The 16,517-nt window shown below is 40.5% G+C and overlaps 1 protein-coding gene across 1 annotated transcript in view; it reads right to left on the reverse strand.

Annotated features, from left to right (window-relative positions):
* The window catches only part of USH2A (usherin), a 433,394-nt gene that overhangs the window by 97,270 nt on the left and 319,607 nt on the right, over nt 1-16,517 (reverse strand). Inside the window, exons 52-58 of the mRNA XM_028724645.2 lie at nt 14,800-15,010; nt 14,512-14,709; nt 12,765-12,919; nt 11,732-11,930; nt 4,487-4,594; nt 2,826-3,009; nt 2,141-2,298 (exon numbers count right to left, since the gene is read on the reverse strand). Coding sequence (XP_028580478.2) covers nt 2,141-2,298; nt 2,826-3,009; nt 4,487-4,594; nt 11,732-11,930; nt 12,765-12,919; nt 14,512-14,709; nt 14,800-15,010 — 1,213 coding nt within the window. The remainder of the gene's footprint in view (nt 1-2,140; nt 2,299-2,825; nt 3,010-4,486; nt 4,595-11,731; nt 11,931-12,764; nt 12,920-14,511; nt 14,710-14,799; nt 15,011-16,517) is intronic.

Genomic DNA, 16,517 nt, shown 5'->3' on the forward strand with positions numbered 1-16,517 from the left:
GCCACAGCTCCCACCAGCCCCCTCCAGCAAAGCAAGTGGTCAAGGATGATGGGAGTCGGAGTCCAACAATATATGGAAGGTGCATTGGTTCCTCATGCCTGTCCTGTTTTTCTTCAGTTACCTCAGATTCTCTTTCCCCTTAGTTAGCTTACTATTATTATCATAAATTGAGGTGATGATGATGGCAGTGGCTGGCTTCCCATATTTCCCCTCACTGCTTGTTCCTGCTTCTCAGAGATATACTATTGCTTTCACAAATACCTTCTGTGTAGGCATATGCATCTATGTTTGTGAATTTGCTGTAATTAAGCTTTTCCCTTAAACCTTTTACAAATGCATACAATTCAGAAACTCAGGGGGAAGAGTGGGATGGGAGAACAGAGAGAAGCCCATTTTCTGATGAAACATGCACATCATTCAATTTCTTATTTTGACCTTTTAATTATTTGTGTATGATTAACACATAGTTAGGTGCATTATCAATGGACTTAGCCATGACTAACTCTGCATAGGATCAGGCTTCAAGAAGATAACAAAACATATTTGTAGTAGTGAATATTCAAAGCTTTCAGTGAAACTTATTATCAAAACTGAGACAGTATGAGACACTTTCCAATGAAATCAAGTGTAGATTATAAGTCAAATTCACCTGCCTTCTTCCTGGGTTCTAAATCCTTCTAGGCAGTAGAAGGGGAAAAGTTTAATTTAAGATTTTAATCTTTTTCATATATTATAGCATTTCTATAATGGATTTTGTGCTTCTGAAAACTAAAAGATTGACAGCTCAGGATATTATAGATCTATTAACCATTGGTTCAATGGGCATCACAGGAATATTTACTATTCCAAGCATGAGTGCAAATGTTTACCAGGTAACTTTATATTGAATGTTTTTATATCCTCTTGTCATTCTGTGGCTTTTCTGCAAGGTGGGAGTACAGTATTTTAAATGTTTATGAAGAAAGCCTCCATATAAAAATGCCCAATTAGTATTACTAGTAGAATATATTTAAAGAAGCTAGAAACGGGGGGGGGGGGGGGTGGTGGAATAAAATTCAGATTCAATACACAACCATTTTAGATATAGCCTCCTCTTCTGTCTGAAATAAATGATGAGAGCACAATCTCCTTCGTATACCCAATTTCTCATATTTTTCAGCAGTTGAAAACTATTGATTGCAGAACCACACACAACATGAGAATGGAGCAAGTCACCGTAGTTATGGAACATTACATTTATATTAACCACCATTGTGTTGGAATACCCATATAATGAGGGTAAATAGCTGAAAGTTTAGCTCATTGCCACACTTGCTGGTGAAGATCAGCTATTAGTAGATGGAGCCCTTCTAGTCTGAGGGGAAAGTATCACGAGGTAGAGGCCCAACAGAGGATGTGTAACAAGAACTTTAATATCATACTAAACAGTACACTGCCTGAGAGTTCACTCAGCAACTCTTGGTATGACAAACAGACACTACACCGGGGTTGTTAATGCTTCCTTTTTGGAGAGCAGACATCCCCAGAATTGGCTGCATTTGTCATGAACTCAGCAGAGAACGGAGAACAAGGATACGGTTCCTCTTTTTTAAAGGCTCTGATAATAAATAACTGTCTGAAGCCAAATTAAAATGAATTAATCAATTGCACATAAGTCATAGATGGTATGACTAGATGATCGCTATTAAATTAAAATTCACAATTTGACATTAAATTATATTTCCTCAATTCGAAGGCAATACAGCCGATTCTATTGCTTAATTATTATTGTTTTATCACAAACCAGAGATGGCTGAAGACATTTTGGTGCCTGAAGGAGAAAACCCAAATATTTATTCTCCCTGTAATTATGGTCACACTTGTAACAAATGAATGCTGTAATTTGGTATCAAGTTTCCTGAATGTATGTCCCATTGAACTCAATGGAACCGAGACATCATACATACATATATTGATTCATTTTAATGATAAATCCAAATCTGCCACTTAAGGAAGGATGGTAAGGCCAACACTGGTATGAACCATTCCTTCCTAAATCACAAAAACCAAAAACACGAAAAGCAGATGACTTCAGCAGACAGATAACACATTTAATATATATCCCACATTTGTTATATAGTACACAAAAACTCATGCTTACCAGGAATTTCCCAAGCTACAAATATGGAATGTGCATCAATTGTTGTGACATTATATGGGGTGCGGATTTCCTCTGGTGTTGCCACAGGTGTTTGGATAATGTATTTGCCACTAGTATTGCTCCCACCCCATGTGCTGGCTTCTAGCTGGTAAACATATCTATAAACAAACAATGGGGTACAGTGAGCGGAGGACAGAAAGAAATGTTCACAAAATAATCAAATATGTTAGTTATTTGGAACACATTTACTTTAAATTTTAGAAATGATTAGGTTGATGAATGAACATCATAAAACATGTGTGTCAAATACCAGTAATATTAAATTTCCTGCATTTCTCTCTCTGTGTGTCTGTTATATGTATGTATGTATGTATGTGTAAGTGTGTGTGTGTGTGTGTGTAACAGATCATAATCCTTGATTACACAGATCACTTGCTCTCACTAGAGTGAGGAGTGGCATTTGGATTCTGTCTACTGGCCCTCACACATAACTAATGAGCTAACAGCACTGCTGATCTGTTTCGTCTGAAGCTTTGGAAAACTGAATTCAGGTGCTATCATGCCCTCAGCATTCATAGGAATGCCAAAGAGATATCCATATATGGGGTCTAACAGTTAGATCATGTTCAAACATTTTCGGAAGTTATAAATACATTATACTAGATTAAACACTCCGCCATTTTACCTGCTATTTGGTTGCAGGCCAGAATCAGTGAAATTCAGATTTTCTTTACCACCCTTGAAAATCTCTTCTCCATTACAAAGCAATCGATATTGAGAAATAATTCCATTAAGTTGCTCCGGTTCATCCCAATATAATTCAACTACTGTAGAGCTAACTGTGATATGACGAGGCTGTGACCATACCCCTGTAATTATATCAATAATACAGTGTTAATAACAACATCTTTGCATAATTATTTAATGTTATAAACAAGCTAGGATGGTAGACTGTGTTAGTTAATAAAGCCGACATCCAAAACCAATTCAGCTTGATCTCGATGAGAACAAACAACGTTGTAATTTATTTATTTTTTAAAAATTAATTTTTTAAAAATTAATTTTATATATAACCGGGTTTCTAGGGCGGCTTACAAAATGTGTGTGTGTGTGTGTAACATTAAAACACCACAGTATAAAAGAACAGTCAGGAAGATTGAAAACAAACACCAAGCAGTATAAAAGCTGGGGAAAATCACAAAGGGTTTTGTCTACAGATATGACATCCCTGGGGAAAGCATGCCATAGTTGGGTGCCAAAACAAAGTAGCCTACCATTGCACCTGAGATGGCAAGATCACCCAAAGAAAAGCAATTTTTGAAGATATTAGTGTATGGACCAGCATACCCTAGGTAACCAGTTCTTAAGTATCCTGGTTCCAAGCTCTGAAGGCCTTCAAAAGTGAAAACCAGCATTTTGAATTGGTCTCAGAAATTAACTGAGAGCCAACACAGTTGACAAAGGAAAGCTGTAATGTGAACATAATACCCAGGACTAGGTATTAGATTCACAGGTGCATTTTGGAGTGATTTTAGTTTCTGGACTTTCTTCAGAGGGATCCCCAGGCACAATTACAGAATTATAGAAGTCTAATCTGAGGGATGGATCAGTGAGGTCTGCCTATCTTTGCTCAGTGAGGTTGAAGTTGGTGCAGCAACTTAAACTGGAAGAAGATACCCCATACCAGAGACAGAAGCGATTTACCAACACCTTCAGACTGCAATATAAAATTGTATTTTATGGCTTTATTATATACTTTATGTCATCCAGTCACTAATAAATACAGTGAATAGTGTGTGTTTTTTAATATGCAAAATGGTGTTTCCTTAAATATTTGCCCTTGGATCATCCTCCAAATCTACGGAAATAGAAATGGGGGAAATTAGGTGGTAGGTCAAACATGTACTGAGACTCATTTGGTATATACCTACTATTTGCCACTGAAAATTGTGCCTGGAGATGGTGCAGACTATACTCTTTCTTGTGTCCTGTCACCAATTCTTTCTCCCCAGCTCTGTTCTTTGGACTCTTCAAAAGTTAGGTGCTTAAACAGTGTATTACAGCAATAGCATGAGAGCAGTTTTTCTGTGCTTTCATTCTGTTCGTTTATTTGAGGGTTCCCTCTCTTATTTTGCATACTACCTCAAAGTTGTTCTGCGTGCACAGGCACAAAGGAGCACAGATGTGACTGTACAAATTCAACATCATATCTGAATGCCAGAGGTTTTTGTTTCTTTAAAAACAAATCTAGGCGCTGGTTCTTCTGGTTAGCACAAATGCTATAGAACATTTACTGCTGGTGTCAGTGCCTCCAAGTTCTGGAGAACTTAATATATTTCTACTTACCTTGAGGAGCAGCTTGCAGTGTTCTACCCGAACTTGTCCGACTAGAAGTGCATCCAGCAAATGTACATGCTGTGAGTGTAAAGCTGTAGTTTCTGTAAGGCTGAAGATCTAAACAACCAAACCAAATAGGATTAAAATGAAGTCTTCAGATGTTTGCTCTGACCCAGATTTCCACCCGCGAATCTTCCCTACGAAGTGTACTGTATGGGGTATTATCAGTGGCAGACCTACATTTTTGGGACACTGATGCTTGAACTGTTATGGGGACCCCTTCTCAATCAGCAACAAGGTCTGGCTAGCCACTGTTATCCCCTTCAATGGGGGATCAACACACTTTTACAACATCTCTGCTGCTGAATCTCACACTTTGGGGTTGTTGAAATGTATATAACAAAAAATTAATCAGTTTGAGTTGTGTGGCTCAAATTAGGCCTACTAAATAAAAAAAATTGTGTTTGTTTCTGTTAATTATTATGCTATGGTCAGAAATGCATTTGCTGGTCATAGTCTTTTCTCTCTCCTTCCCAACACAATGATCACCCAGATTCCCAAAGCACTCAAACAGATATGCTCACAGTGGGATACACCGAGTGTTCTGTCAGGGTAACAATGATAGCGCTGAATGGATGCCAACCCAGCACCCATAAATGCTTAAGGGGAGCTTGCTGGATCAGAGCAAAGGTTCCTCTAGTCCAACATCTGGTGAACTCCAACAGTGACCAGTTTGAGGCTTCCCGGATGCCCAGAAACAGAACACCAAGACAAAAGCTTTTCTCATGTTGTTAGTTCTCTAGCAGTATGTATTCAAAAGCATACCACATATTTGTTTGGTTTGTTTAGTGATAGTTAATAGCCACTTTTTCAGTCCCCACTTTTAAAGCTGTCTATGGCACTGGCCATTGCCACATCTTGCTAGCAATGAATGCCATCAGTGAGTTATATTTTGTGGCGCTGTGGGTTAATGCACAGAGCCTAGGGCTTGCCGATCAGAAGGTCGTGGTTCAAATCGCTGCGATGGGGTGAGCTCCTGTTGCTCGGTCCCTGCTCCTGCCAACCTAGCAGTTCGAAAGCACGTCAAAGTGCAAGTAGATAAAGAGGTACCGCTCCGGTGGGAAGGTGAACGGCGTTTCCGTGCACTGCTCTGGTTCACCAGAAGTGACTTAGTCATGCTGGCCACATGACCCGGAAGCTATACACCGGCTCCCTCGGCCAGTAAAGCGAGATGAGCGCCGCAACCCCAGAGTCGGCCACGACTGGACCTAATGGTCAGGGGTCCCTTTACTTTTACCTTTACACATATATCAACTCTTAGTTCCAGGGTCTAGCAGGATTTTATACAGAACTTGCTGCTGTATTTTATACTCATTAACTGTGCATTGGAATCCATTCCAAAATACAACCTCTTCCCCTAGTCAGTATCAGTTTTATAAGTCATTTCCTATTTCTCTATCCTTAACTTACAATTACCTCCCATGGCTCCACCTTTATATTTCTCTGCATTCCTCCACCACAAAATATTTCAAGACCCAACTGCATCTTTGAAAATGGGTTATAAATATGTAAATATGCATTCATTCTAATGCATAAGTCTCGAAACGCAGTATCGAGGAGGGGAAAGACACCAGATTTCCTCCTTTTACGAGCACAGAAACCACTATTAGACTTCTGTTCACATTTTGTATTTTCCCTCTAATCTTCCTTGTCCTTGTCAGTGATGGGTCCCGCTCTTTCTTATCTCTTCTTCTCTACCCTTTGCAAAATGTTTTCATTAAACTAGTATTGTAAGTACTTTAAGAAAAACAATGCAATTCTATGACAAGGGGAGAAAAAATCCTTTGGGCAGAACCCTTTGTCTAAAAACGGTTAGATGACAGCTTCATTGTTGTTGTGGATTTCAAAATGGTCATACATACAGAACAGCAATACACAACAGGCCCATCGGAAGGGAAATACAGTGAATGAATGAATGAATGAACGACACCCAAGGCTTCAAGCTGCTTGCAAATTGAACAGGATGCAAAGCTTTGAAAAATAGAGGAGTCAGAGAGACAGTCTGGATTGTAACCTAATCATGAACTCGAAGAGAAGTGTGGTGGTGGTGGTGGTGGAAATCTCTATATACTTAGCATAAAAGCAAACGGGCAAAAATGATAGTTGCAGGCTAGAAAGGGAAAGACATGGATGGGAGCCAAACATTTAACAGTATTTCATGATAGAAAAGATTACTGTGGCAACAGATTATTTCAACTCCCCTAAAGGGAGTCATGTTCATTCACTTTTAAAAGTAAATATTTATTAGAAAGCGCTATTTATTTACAACCATTTAGTACAGACTGGAAAAAATGGTGTAAAAAAGAAGACTGTATGGGTGGTTTTTCATTATTATTGTCCCAACGTCATAGATGGGAGAGAGCTGAATCTGGGGGGCAGCTGATCACCTCATGGGTATGCAGGAGAAGAAGGTTTTAAATGGGGGTCTTTCCACTCATAAGGATCATGACTTTGCTTTTCATTCGGGTCCTCCTTCAGGATAAGGCTTGCCTCTTTGTTTTGGAATGATCTGGAAGTTTGAATTAGCCAAAGCTGTTAAAAACAGAGTTGTCCTGCCTGTGTATCTTTTCTCAAAGGACAACAAAGAGACCAATGGATGGCCAATTCTGCCAAAATGTTTGCTGAATGTACTCCTCCATGGGCATAATTCCAAAACCCATCTGGAATTTGTAAAGAAGGCTGAGTGAAAACTTTGCAATATATAAATAAAAACAAATAAGCAGCATTTCTTGAAGACTGCATATTCATTTGAATAATAAATTGGAAGAAAACATTGTGCATGCACAGGAGACATTTTCTTCTGTATTTTCACATGCTCTTGCTCTCTGCTTGGGTGCAGATATAACACATATTCATGGTTTAGCATCAGAAGCCAAAGCAAGCCTCCAGCTCATATGCTCCTCTGGCATGACCATAAAAATGAGATAAGAAGTTTCAACTTCCGTTTTTGATTAACCACACTTGGGCCAGAGGTGAAGAAGGAAGGCTGTGAGTCTGATGCATCTTGGTTTGGAATCATGTCTAAATGAGCACACACACACACACCCTTCTTTCTTTTTAAAGTACTGCTGCCAAATCCTCAAACTGCTTTGTAAATGAGTGAGTTTAGAAAGAAATTTGGTAGCTCAGGAAGAAATCTGAAGACAAAAACTAATAATGTAGGTGTGAGGGCAGAAATAATACCTTTATCCCTTCAAATATCAGGCCTTGTTAAGTCCCAGTCTAAAACAAATGCATGAGTATGCTGTTCTCAGGATATTGTTGCATCAGTTTACATATATTATTCCAGCCCAGGCATCCACAACTTTGCCCAGTTTACAAATTTTCTACAGTGAAACCTTGCATGGGAAGTGCTTGCATTGTTGCCACTGTTTTTGTCTAAATAATATTGTTCATTAGATGACTAATAAATGGAAATAATAATAACAAACAAACAAATGGGCGATATAACCCACAAAAGCTTGTGCCACAACAAACATGTGAATCTTTAAGCTGCTACAGGAATTCTTGTTCTTTTTGCACAACAGACAGCTACCCCCCTTGGGGATTTCCACTTTTGTGAAATTCTCTAACCATTTCAGTCACAAAATATTCTGCACAACATATAAAATATGTTCAATGAAAGGTACGCCAGTGGATGTGCCTGTTATGAAATAACTTTAGTAAAACGGAAAGAGGAATCTTTTCAGAAATTCCATTATTCTGGAAGCGTCTGAGATGCAAAAGCAGACTGGGGAAAATGAATTCCTGTTCTTGCTGCTGAAGAGGGCAGTCTTAGCTTTCTTTTAATAGAATGCCCCCTAATTATTTTAGTCTCCCTCCCCATCCACCCTCCCCCCGCTTGCATTAGCAGGACCATTTGTAAAGGAGTAGTAACACAAAGTGAAACAATGCCATAACTGTCATCCAAATTGTTCTGTACAGAGTACTGGAAGTGTTCACTAATAAATGATATAAAAAGGTCTTTTATTGACAAGCTGCCATAGGCTGTTTGCATTAGAGAATATGAGAAGATGATGGCTGGTGCCCCTCGCTCCCAGTGGCATTCTACTCCATGCGATAGCAGAAAATGCTTCAGTTTACTTAAAGCATTGATAACACCTCTAAATAATTAACTGAGGACTTCCTGTCTTCAATTACTTAATGCTTTTTTTAACATCTTGAGAGGATTATAAGCAATTTATGGATTTCACATGACGAGCACATTCACCGCTATTCCCACAAAGCATTTATGGGATCATGTTTCCAAAGCTTTGATGTAATTAAAAATAAGCAGCGAGACAATGGTGCCGTGGCAAGGTGCAAGCCTCCTCATCTGCAATTTGTAAGGCACTCGGATTGAAAGTCTCAGGGAACGCTAATGCTACAGCTTCATTAACGTTCAACTGTTGCTCTGGGAACAGCAGAGGTTTTTTGAAGATGAGAAAAACCAAAACACAGGTCCACGGGGGCCTGAAACGATGGCCAGTTCAAACATCTGAGATATGTGGAGTAAGTACAGTTGTTTTAGTGAACACCATGAATTCAGAGTGTAGTAATTATCACATAGAAAAAGCACTATTCCACCTTGAGGTGGAATAAAAGGCACTCTTGCCTTGCTCAGTATGGGGAGGTTCTTGCTCAATAAAAAAAAAAAAGCCATTGGAATAGTGGGGTTGTTTTCACTAAAGCTATAGACAACAGAAATATTCATTGGCAATTGCTTTGCAATTCTACTTCAGGACAAAGGAAATTCCTAGTCCAGGCCAGCATGGCAAACAGCAACAAGAAGTGGATTGTTGCTTTTCATGCTTTGCTTTTAAGGTTGCCAGAAGCATAGATAGCTCAGTCGGTACACTGTGAGACTCTTAATCTCAGGGTCGTAGACAATGGGTAAGAGATTCCTACACTGGGAGCTGGACTAGATGACTCTCCTGGTCCCTTCCAACTTTCTAATTCTATGATACTGCCAACCACCATTGGGAACTAATTGCTAGACTACATGGATCTTTGGTCTCATCCAGAGAGGCTCTGTCTAGTATTTTAAAGCCATCACTAAACACTGGATATTAATTAATTGGTTGGTTTGATTTATATCATGCTGTTCATTTTCATGATCCCAGGGCAGGTAGCAATGATTTAAAAGCTGTAACAAAAAATAAAAATCTAACCATTAAAGGGTGGGGGTGTAAAACAGCAGGTGACAGCCATTATCAAGAGTTTCCACAGCAAATACCAAACATTCCCCAACAACATTAGAGGCATGGATGCATCCAACAGAATATCCCTCATCAGTCCTCACAAAAAAGCCCAAGAGAATAAAAATATTTTTAATTGGCATCGGAAGTTGGCTAAACATGACATTTCAACACTAGACTGACAATGCAATGTTAACAGAAGTGCATTGTGAATGTTAGGGACGCGGGTGGCACTGTGGGTAAAACCTCAGCGCCTAGGACTTGCCGATCGTCAGGTCGGCGGTTCGAATCCCTGCGGCGGGGTGCGCTCCCGCTGCTCGGTCCCAGCACCTGCCAACCTAGCAGTTCGAAAGCACCCCCAGGTGCAAGTAGATAAATAGGGACTGCTTACTAGCAGGAAGGTAAACGGTGTTTCCGTGTGCTGCGCTGGCTCGCCAGATGCAGCTTGTCACGCTGGCCACGTGACCCGGAAGTGTCTTCGGACAGTGCTGGCCCCCGGCCTCTTAAGTGAGATGGGCGCACCACCCTAGAGTCGGACACGACTGGCCCGTACGGGCAGGGGTACCTTTACTATTGCGAATGTACTGCTGCTGCTGCTACAATTACTACTACTACTACTACTACTACTACTACTGGGCAGATTATGTAATATAGGGAGAACAGTAAATTTGTTTGTCCAATGACAAATTATGACTGTCCCCTGGACCAACATCTCAGGATGTGCCCGACAGTTTTGCTTCATCTTCATCAAAGGAATTTGGAAATTATAACAAAACAATTTTAAAGAAAGAACCTCACATGTATTCAGTGCTTTTTTTCTAAAAAAATGTTTGGGGGTACTCTCATTTTCCTACTCATATTGAAATACTGCCCCTCAATGAGGCCAAACTTAGATTCAAAAAATGTTTAGGGGTATGCATACTCCTGCGTCCCCACTGAAAAAAGCACTGCATGTATCTATAATTTCAGATATTTATATGCCACTTAATATTCCGATATTGTAAACAGTATGGCGCTGTGTGTGTGTGTGTGTGCGGGCGCGCGTGCGCGCACGAACACACACACACACACACACACACACACACACAGTCTACAGGAAAATCACTGATGTCCACTGCAGGTATGTAATACAAGGAGCATCCAGATGTAAATGATGCACTACTGATAACCCAACATCTATAAGCACAAAACACTAGCAGTAAACAAAACCCCAACTATTCATACAGATGTAAAAGAATGTAATTTGGGGAGGGGTTCATGGCAGTATCAAATCTTAAGTTTGAGATAAGAACATAATTAGGGGAGGGAGAGAGAAAATAGGTATTTATTTTCATGATTTGGGACACAGTACCATAAGGAGGAAATGTGATTATTTTACTCTTATGTTCAAAAGCTTCCACCCTCCCTCAGCACGAGGGCTTTATGTGGCAAGATCAACACATGTTTTCATGGTGAAGAGTTTATCATGCCAAAACCATGTAGAGTTTACCACCCAAAATCTGCCCTAAAGTGCTGCTGAAATGGGAAACATTGCCCAAGTGTAAACACTGTTAGTTCTTACACCCCAATTCTATGCAGTGCATGATGTAAGAAATATGTCACAGAAAAAGTTATTAGATGGCAGAGTGAAATTTACCACATCAGATTGTAACTTCAGGAATCATGTTTTGGAATGCCTTCCTACATGAACACATACAGCCCAATTCCCTGCAAGAAGAATAGAGTATGGAGTGAAAAAGCTGGGCAGAAAATGTCTCCCAGCTATGCTAGATTTTCCACTTGCAAGGATTTAAAAGTGTAGCAGCGCTATGAAACAGGCAACCTCCACCTGGAGTCTGAAATTGTACCATCTACTCTGGCACCTCAGGATTCCACTACATCATTCTATGTGGGCAAACCAAACCCCTGCCTTATCCTCAAAGGGACTTACCATCAAATATATAAGACTGCAACATTTAAAAAGTCTGAATGCTAAATAACAGGTGAGCATTTTGCTTAAAGAACTTTCTATCCTTACCTGATACTGTATGCTGCATCTTGCCTGCAGTGTCAGTATATATAAGACCTTTCCCCATTTGACTGATCTGGTATTCTCGGATGATACCATTTGGCTTCCTGGGTGCCACCCAGCTCAAACGCAATGCCACTGCACTCAAAGCTGTAACTGTTGGTGGCTGAACAGTCTCTGGGACTCCTTGGACAGTGACTGCAACTACCTGAACACACATGAATTAGACAGCAATTTATTGTAATAGTACAGAAGATACCTTGATCAATGAGAATGTCACTTCTAGTTTAAAATGTTGTTGTTTGCTCTGGCATATCATTACCATGGCTCTGTAGTACGTTACTTTTCTCCCCTTGGTTTATTCCACACACACCCCAGCAAAATCTGACCTTGAATATGTTTACGCATGAGTCTAGGTGTACAATTTATCAAAGCAGATTCACAACGTTTTGCCTTCAGTACATAGCGCCAGGCAAGAGGAAAATCTGGAGAGCAGGCTGTCTTGCCATGGAACTCTTGATAACACCCTTCCATATGGTTCATCAGTGTCTCTGCATTTTAACAGCCTCATTTCTTCGGGCTTTTTATCGCCAGTAAACATTGGCATAAACTTTGATGCCACTGCTCCCCTTGCCACTTGCTGGGGTGCCATTAGAAAGAGTTGCTGGCCCTTCCTCAGCTTCCAATAGATTGCTTCCTTTCCTGGCTGGCAGAGGGCCACTCATACATCAGCTGGTAAGAGAGGTGTTAGGCACTCTCTGCTGGCTGCTACAGACTGTGTACTATTGCGTGGTGGAAGGGAGGGGCAGCAAAGGTCTCCTGCCTGGTGCTTCCAGCTGAAGGAACAGATTGACCCAAAGGGAATGAGAAGAAGCTTAGAAACATTGACAATGAAGAGAATATGTACAGCAGAAAAAATAACAAGTAAATCATATCTGGAAGGGCCTTTCTGGATAACCAATGCTGAAGCTTCCATGACCAAATATATTGTTGTAGTATCTCCCCACAGCTGCTCCCACCCTCCAGTGGAGAATTAACCCACCTTGCTACTGTCCGCACAACCAGCAACAGTGCACGCACGCAGTTGATATGAATATTCCTGATATGGTTGAATACCACCAGTGTCTGTGAAACTCAGTTCCTTTCCTCGGAAACGCTCAATCCCATTTCGGAGAATAATGTAATGAATGATGATACCTTGTCATAAGGGGGGGGGAGGGGGAAATAATGTTTTTGGATTAAATATATACCAGGAATTCATGTGACAAACTATTTTCACAAAATATTATAAGGAAAGAGTCGTGCCTGGCAGCAGCTTGCAATCAGGGATAGTACTAAATTGTGGGCAGGGTGTGAGGGAGGAGAGAAGTCAAAACAGATACAAATCCAATTAGAAAGTCTTTGTGACTTTAAGTGAAATTAAGGATATCCCAGCCTTGTTCAAACATAACATGAAACTATGGCTTAGTGCAGGTTTCCTCAACCTTGGCCCTCCAGATGTTCTGAGACTACAATTCCCATCATCCCTGACCACTGGTCCTGCTAGCTTGGGATCATGGGAGTTGTAGGCCAAAAACATCTGGAGAGCCAAGGTTGAGGAAGCCTGGCTTAGTGTTACATGAACAAGATGGGGTCATGCACTCCGTCCATCCTTTTCTTCCTTCAGTATGGCTGTAAGGAGAAGGAAAGTTTTTGCTGCAGTTCAGAGCCACAGCCAAACCTGGACATACTGTGGTTGGTCTTGAGTACAGTTTACTGAAACAAGCCGGCTTCAAACCATGGTTTATGAAGATGGTTTGTTTCAATAAGCAAGGGGTGAGCCACAGTGTGAAGTCGGGACAAAATACTTAATTACATTGCAATATATCACTCATATAACACTAAATCACCATGTAACATTGAACTGAATGAGGCCTGTGTGAAAGTCTTGTCAATTTGAACATGAGGCATTCAAAAGAGAGGTTTCCTGTGAGCAAATCTGAAAGCAGACCAAATCTAAAAATGCCTCTTGCATCAAATCATGTGGGTTCAAACATACTTTTTCTGATGCAGCACATGGTGATACTGAACAGTATCATTAGTTGCTGCAGGGTTGCCATAAGTTTGGTATTTGGCACTTGCAAATAGCATTCGGGTGGGAATCACTGGATGTATGGCAGCCCATGTCAGAACAGAAGTGTAGTTTTTGGCAAATTTTATTAAAAAATAGCTCAAAAACTCTGGTTTTTTAAAATGCATTGGGGGGCGGGGGGAGCTCAACAACTTTTTTGAAATATGGCAACCCTATTGTACAAACTATTCATTTTAAATTATCAATCTGCAAGTCATGACAATAAGTGTGTAAAGCATTATTGGAGTGTTCTGCAGAAGTTATGTGTGATAAATCTTCACCATATCAGCCTGACACTTCTCTGCTGAGGGCTGTCTGGCTACTAATGGAAGACATATATGAAATGCAGGTTTGATCTCTCTGGAATCATGACAAATACATGGGTGATGAACTTAAGCAAAGTATTTATTATTCTATAGCAAGCCCATTGGGCACAAAAGCACTGAAGGAAGGGTGTGGCTCAGTGACAGAGCATCTGCCTTGCATACAGAAGGTCCCATGTACAAACTCAGGCATCTCCAAGTAGGGCTGGGAGAGACCCCTGTCCCAAACTCTGGAGAACCAATACCCACAGGTGAAGGCAATGCTAAGCTGGTGGACCAATGGTCTAACTTAGTATATGGGCAGCTTCCTATGTTCAGCTCTGTATCAGATCATACAATAGTTTTTATCAGAATACCATTTGGCTGCCGAGGTTCTTTCCAGCTTAGAAATATTATGTCTTCACGGTTATCTACTTTGGTCCACTGGGGTGGACTTACACCTTCAGGCACATCTTGTTTAGTAGTAGCTCTGCCAATTTCACTTAATCCTCTTCCGTATTTGTTCCATGTGGCTACCCTGTACTCATATGTGACATGAGGTTCTAGTTTCAGATCTATAAAGAGAAAACATTGTCAAAAGACAACAACCAATTTGGACATTTACATGCAAATGTTGCCAACAAAGTAGATGGGACATGGTTTACCTGTGAATGAATATTGAGTTGGACCTCCAGTGTAGACCTTCTCCTCCAAAGTTGGGCATATGCCTCCATCTCCGTTCTTCTCTGTATTATCCCAGTAACTCTTTATCCAAGCACATATGTGAGCATGTTTGTCGAAGTCACATCGGCCACAGTATGCTGTTGCTTCCATGGATATAGGGCACAGAGTGCTAGCTTTGCATTCTTCTTTTACCTACAAAACCAGTTCCCAAGCTTTTTAGTCCATGTAAAAATGATCTAATTCAACACATACACCTTGCTTTCTCTTAGCAAGGCACCCCACGATACTAATTCTCATGCAGCCTTTCAGAGTCAAGCAAGGGCCTTATTTTATGTTCCCAGGCTTTTTAGTAATTTAAATTTTGCTGCATGTTTTCCAAAGCTTTTATGATATTGTGGCTATTAGTTATAATGGGTTGCTTCCACAGTTTGTCTTCCACACATGGAAATACTCCTTACATCTCAGTGGAGAAATCCTGCTAGTGTGGGAGTGGCATATTTTCACAATTATCCCCCCACCCCCACCCCACTTACCTTGCATCCCCAAGCAGCATCTCCCTAACTGTTCTGGAGCAGGTGGCAGGGGGAGATGCAAGGGGAGAGAGGAAAGTGGCAAAAGTCACCTTACCTCCTCTAGCAGTATGAATGAAGTCTGAATCCAACCCTATGGTTTTTGTATTTACATTTAAATTAAGGTATTCTTTTTGCAAATTGCCAAGGGAATGTTATTATTCAGGGGTATAAAAGTATTGATAAAACATAAATAAATTACTACTCTGGTTTCTAGATCAGTGTAGTCCACACTCACACCCAATCTGCATCCATCACAATCTGAATCCTTATTTTTTTATAACTGAAGATTCCTCCTTCACATTGTGACTAGTGAGAATACAAGGGAAGCACATGCATTTTCCTAAAATGATACTGATCCACAGATCTTGTTCAAAATTCTTTTTTTAAGCCCAAAAGAATTAGCACATGACATTCTGATGTTGTGTGGAAGAAGAAGAAGAAGAAGAAGAAGAAGAAGAAGAAGAAGAAGAAGAAGAAGAAGAGTAGTAGTAGTTTGGATTTGATATCCCGCACCCAAAATACAGCAATCCTGTTGCACAGTTCTAACATATAAGTCTATATGGAGCCCCTCTCCCATTTCCCCAGTCATGCAGGGCTATGATTCTTAAATTGTAGCCAATGCTGTATTTTTAGCTTGTCTCCAAGACAAAAACAGAGGAACTACTGAAATAATTGAATCAATACTGAATCGCAGTGTTTCATCTCATAACACAGAGCATACCCATAACTATAGTGTCTACTCAGCACCTACCAGTGCTTGAGCCTTCTTGTTCATCCTTCTGCATCAACTTAATGCCAACTTGTTCCCTGTCTCTGTCAAAGAACTCTTGGAACAGTAGTTTTGGGAAGGGGCTGACTAATGAACATAGGAAGCTTCCTTGTTCAGGCTCAGACCGTTGGCCATCTAGTTCAGCATTGTCTACAATGACTGGCAGCAGGTTTCCAGTGTTTTAGGCAGCTCTACCTGGCAAAGTCAAGGACTGAACCTGGGAACTTTTGGCCCCAAATAGATGCCTACCACTAGACTGCAGCAAATGAAACTGAGCTTTAATTTGGAAGCCTTCTCAGTGGCCTCCTATGTAGCAGCCATCACATAAAATAAAATTAGGTAAAGGTAAAGGGACCCT

The sequence above is a fragment of the Podarcis muralis genome, chromosome 3 (assembly GCF_964188315.1).
Source record: "Podarcis muralis chromosome 3, rPodMur119.hap1.1, whole genome shotgun sequence".
Taxonomy (NCBI): Eukaryota; Metazoa; Chordata; class Lepidosauria; order Squamata; family Lacertidae; genus Podarcis; species Podarcis muralis.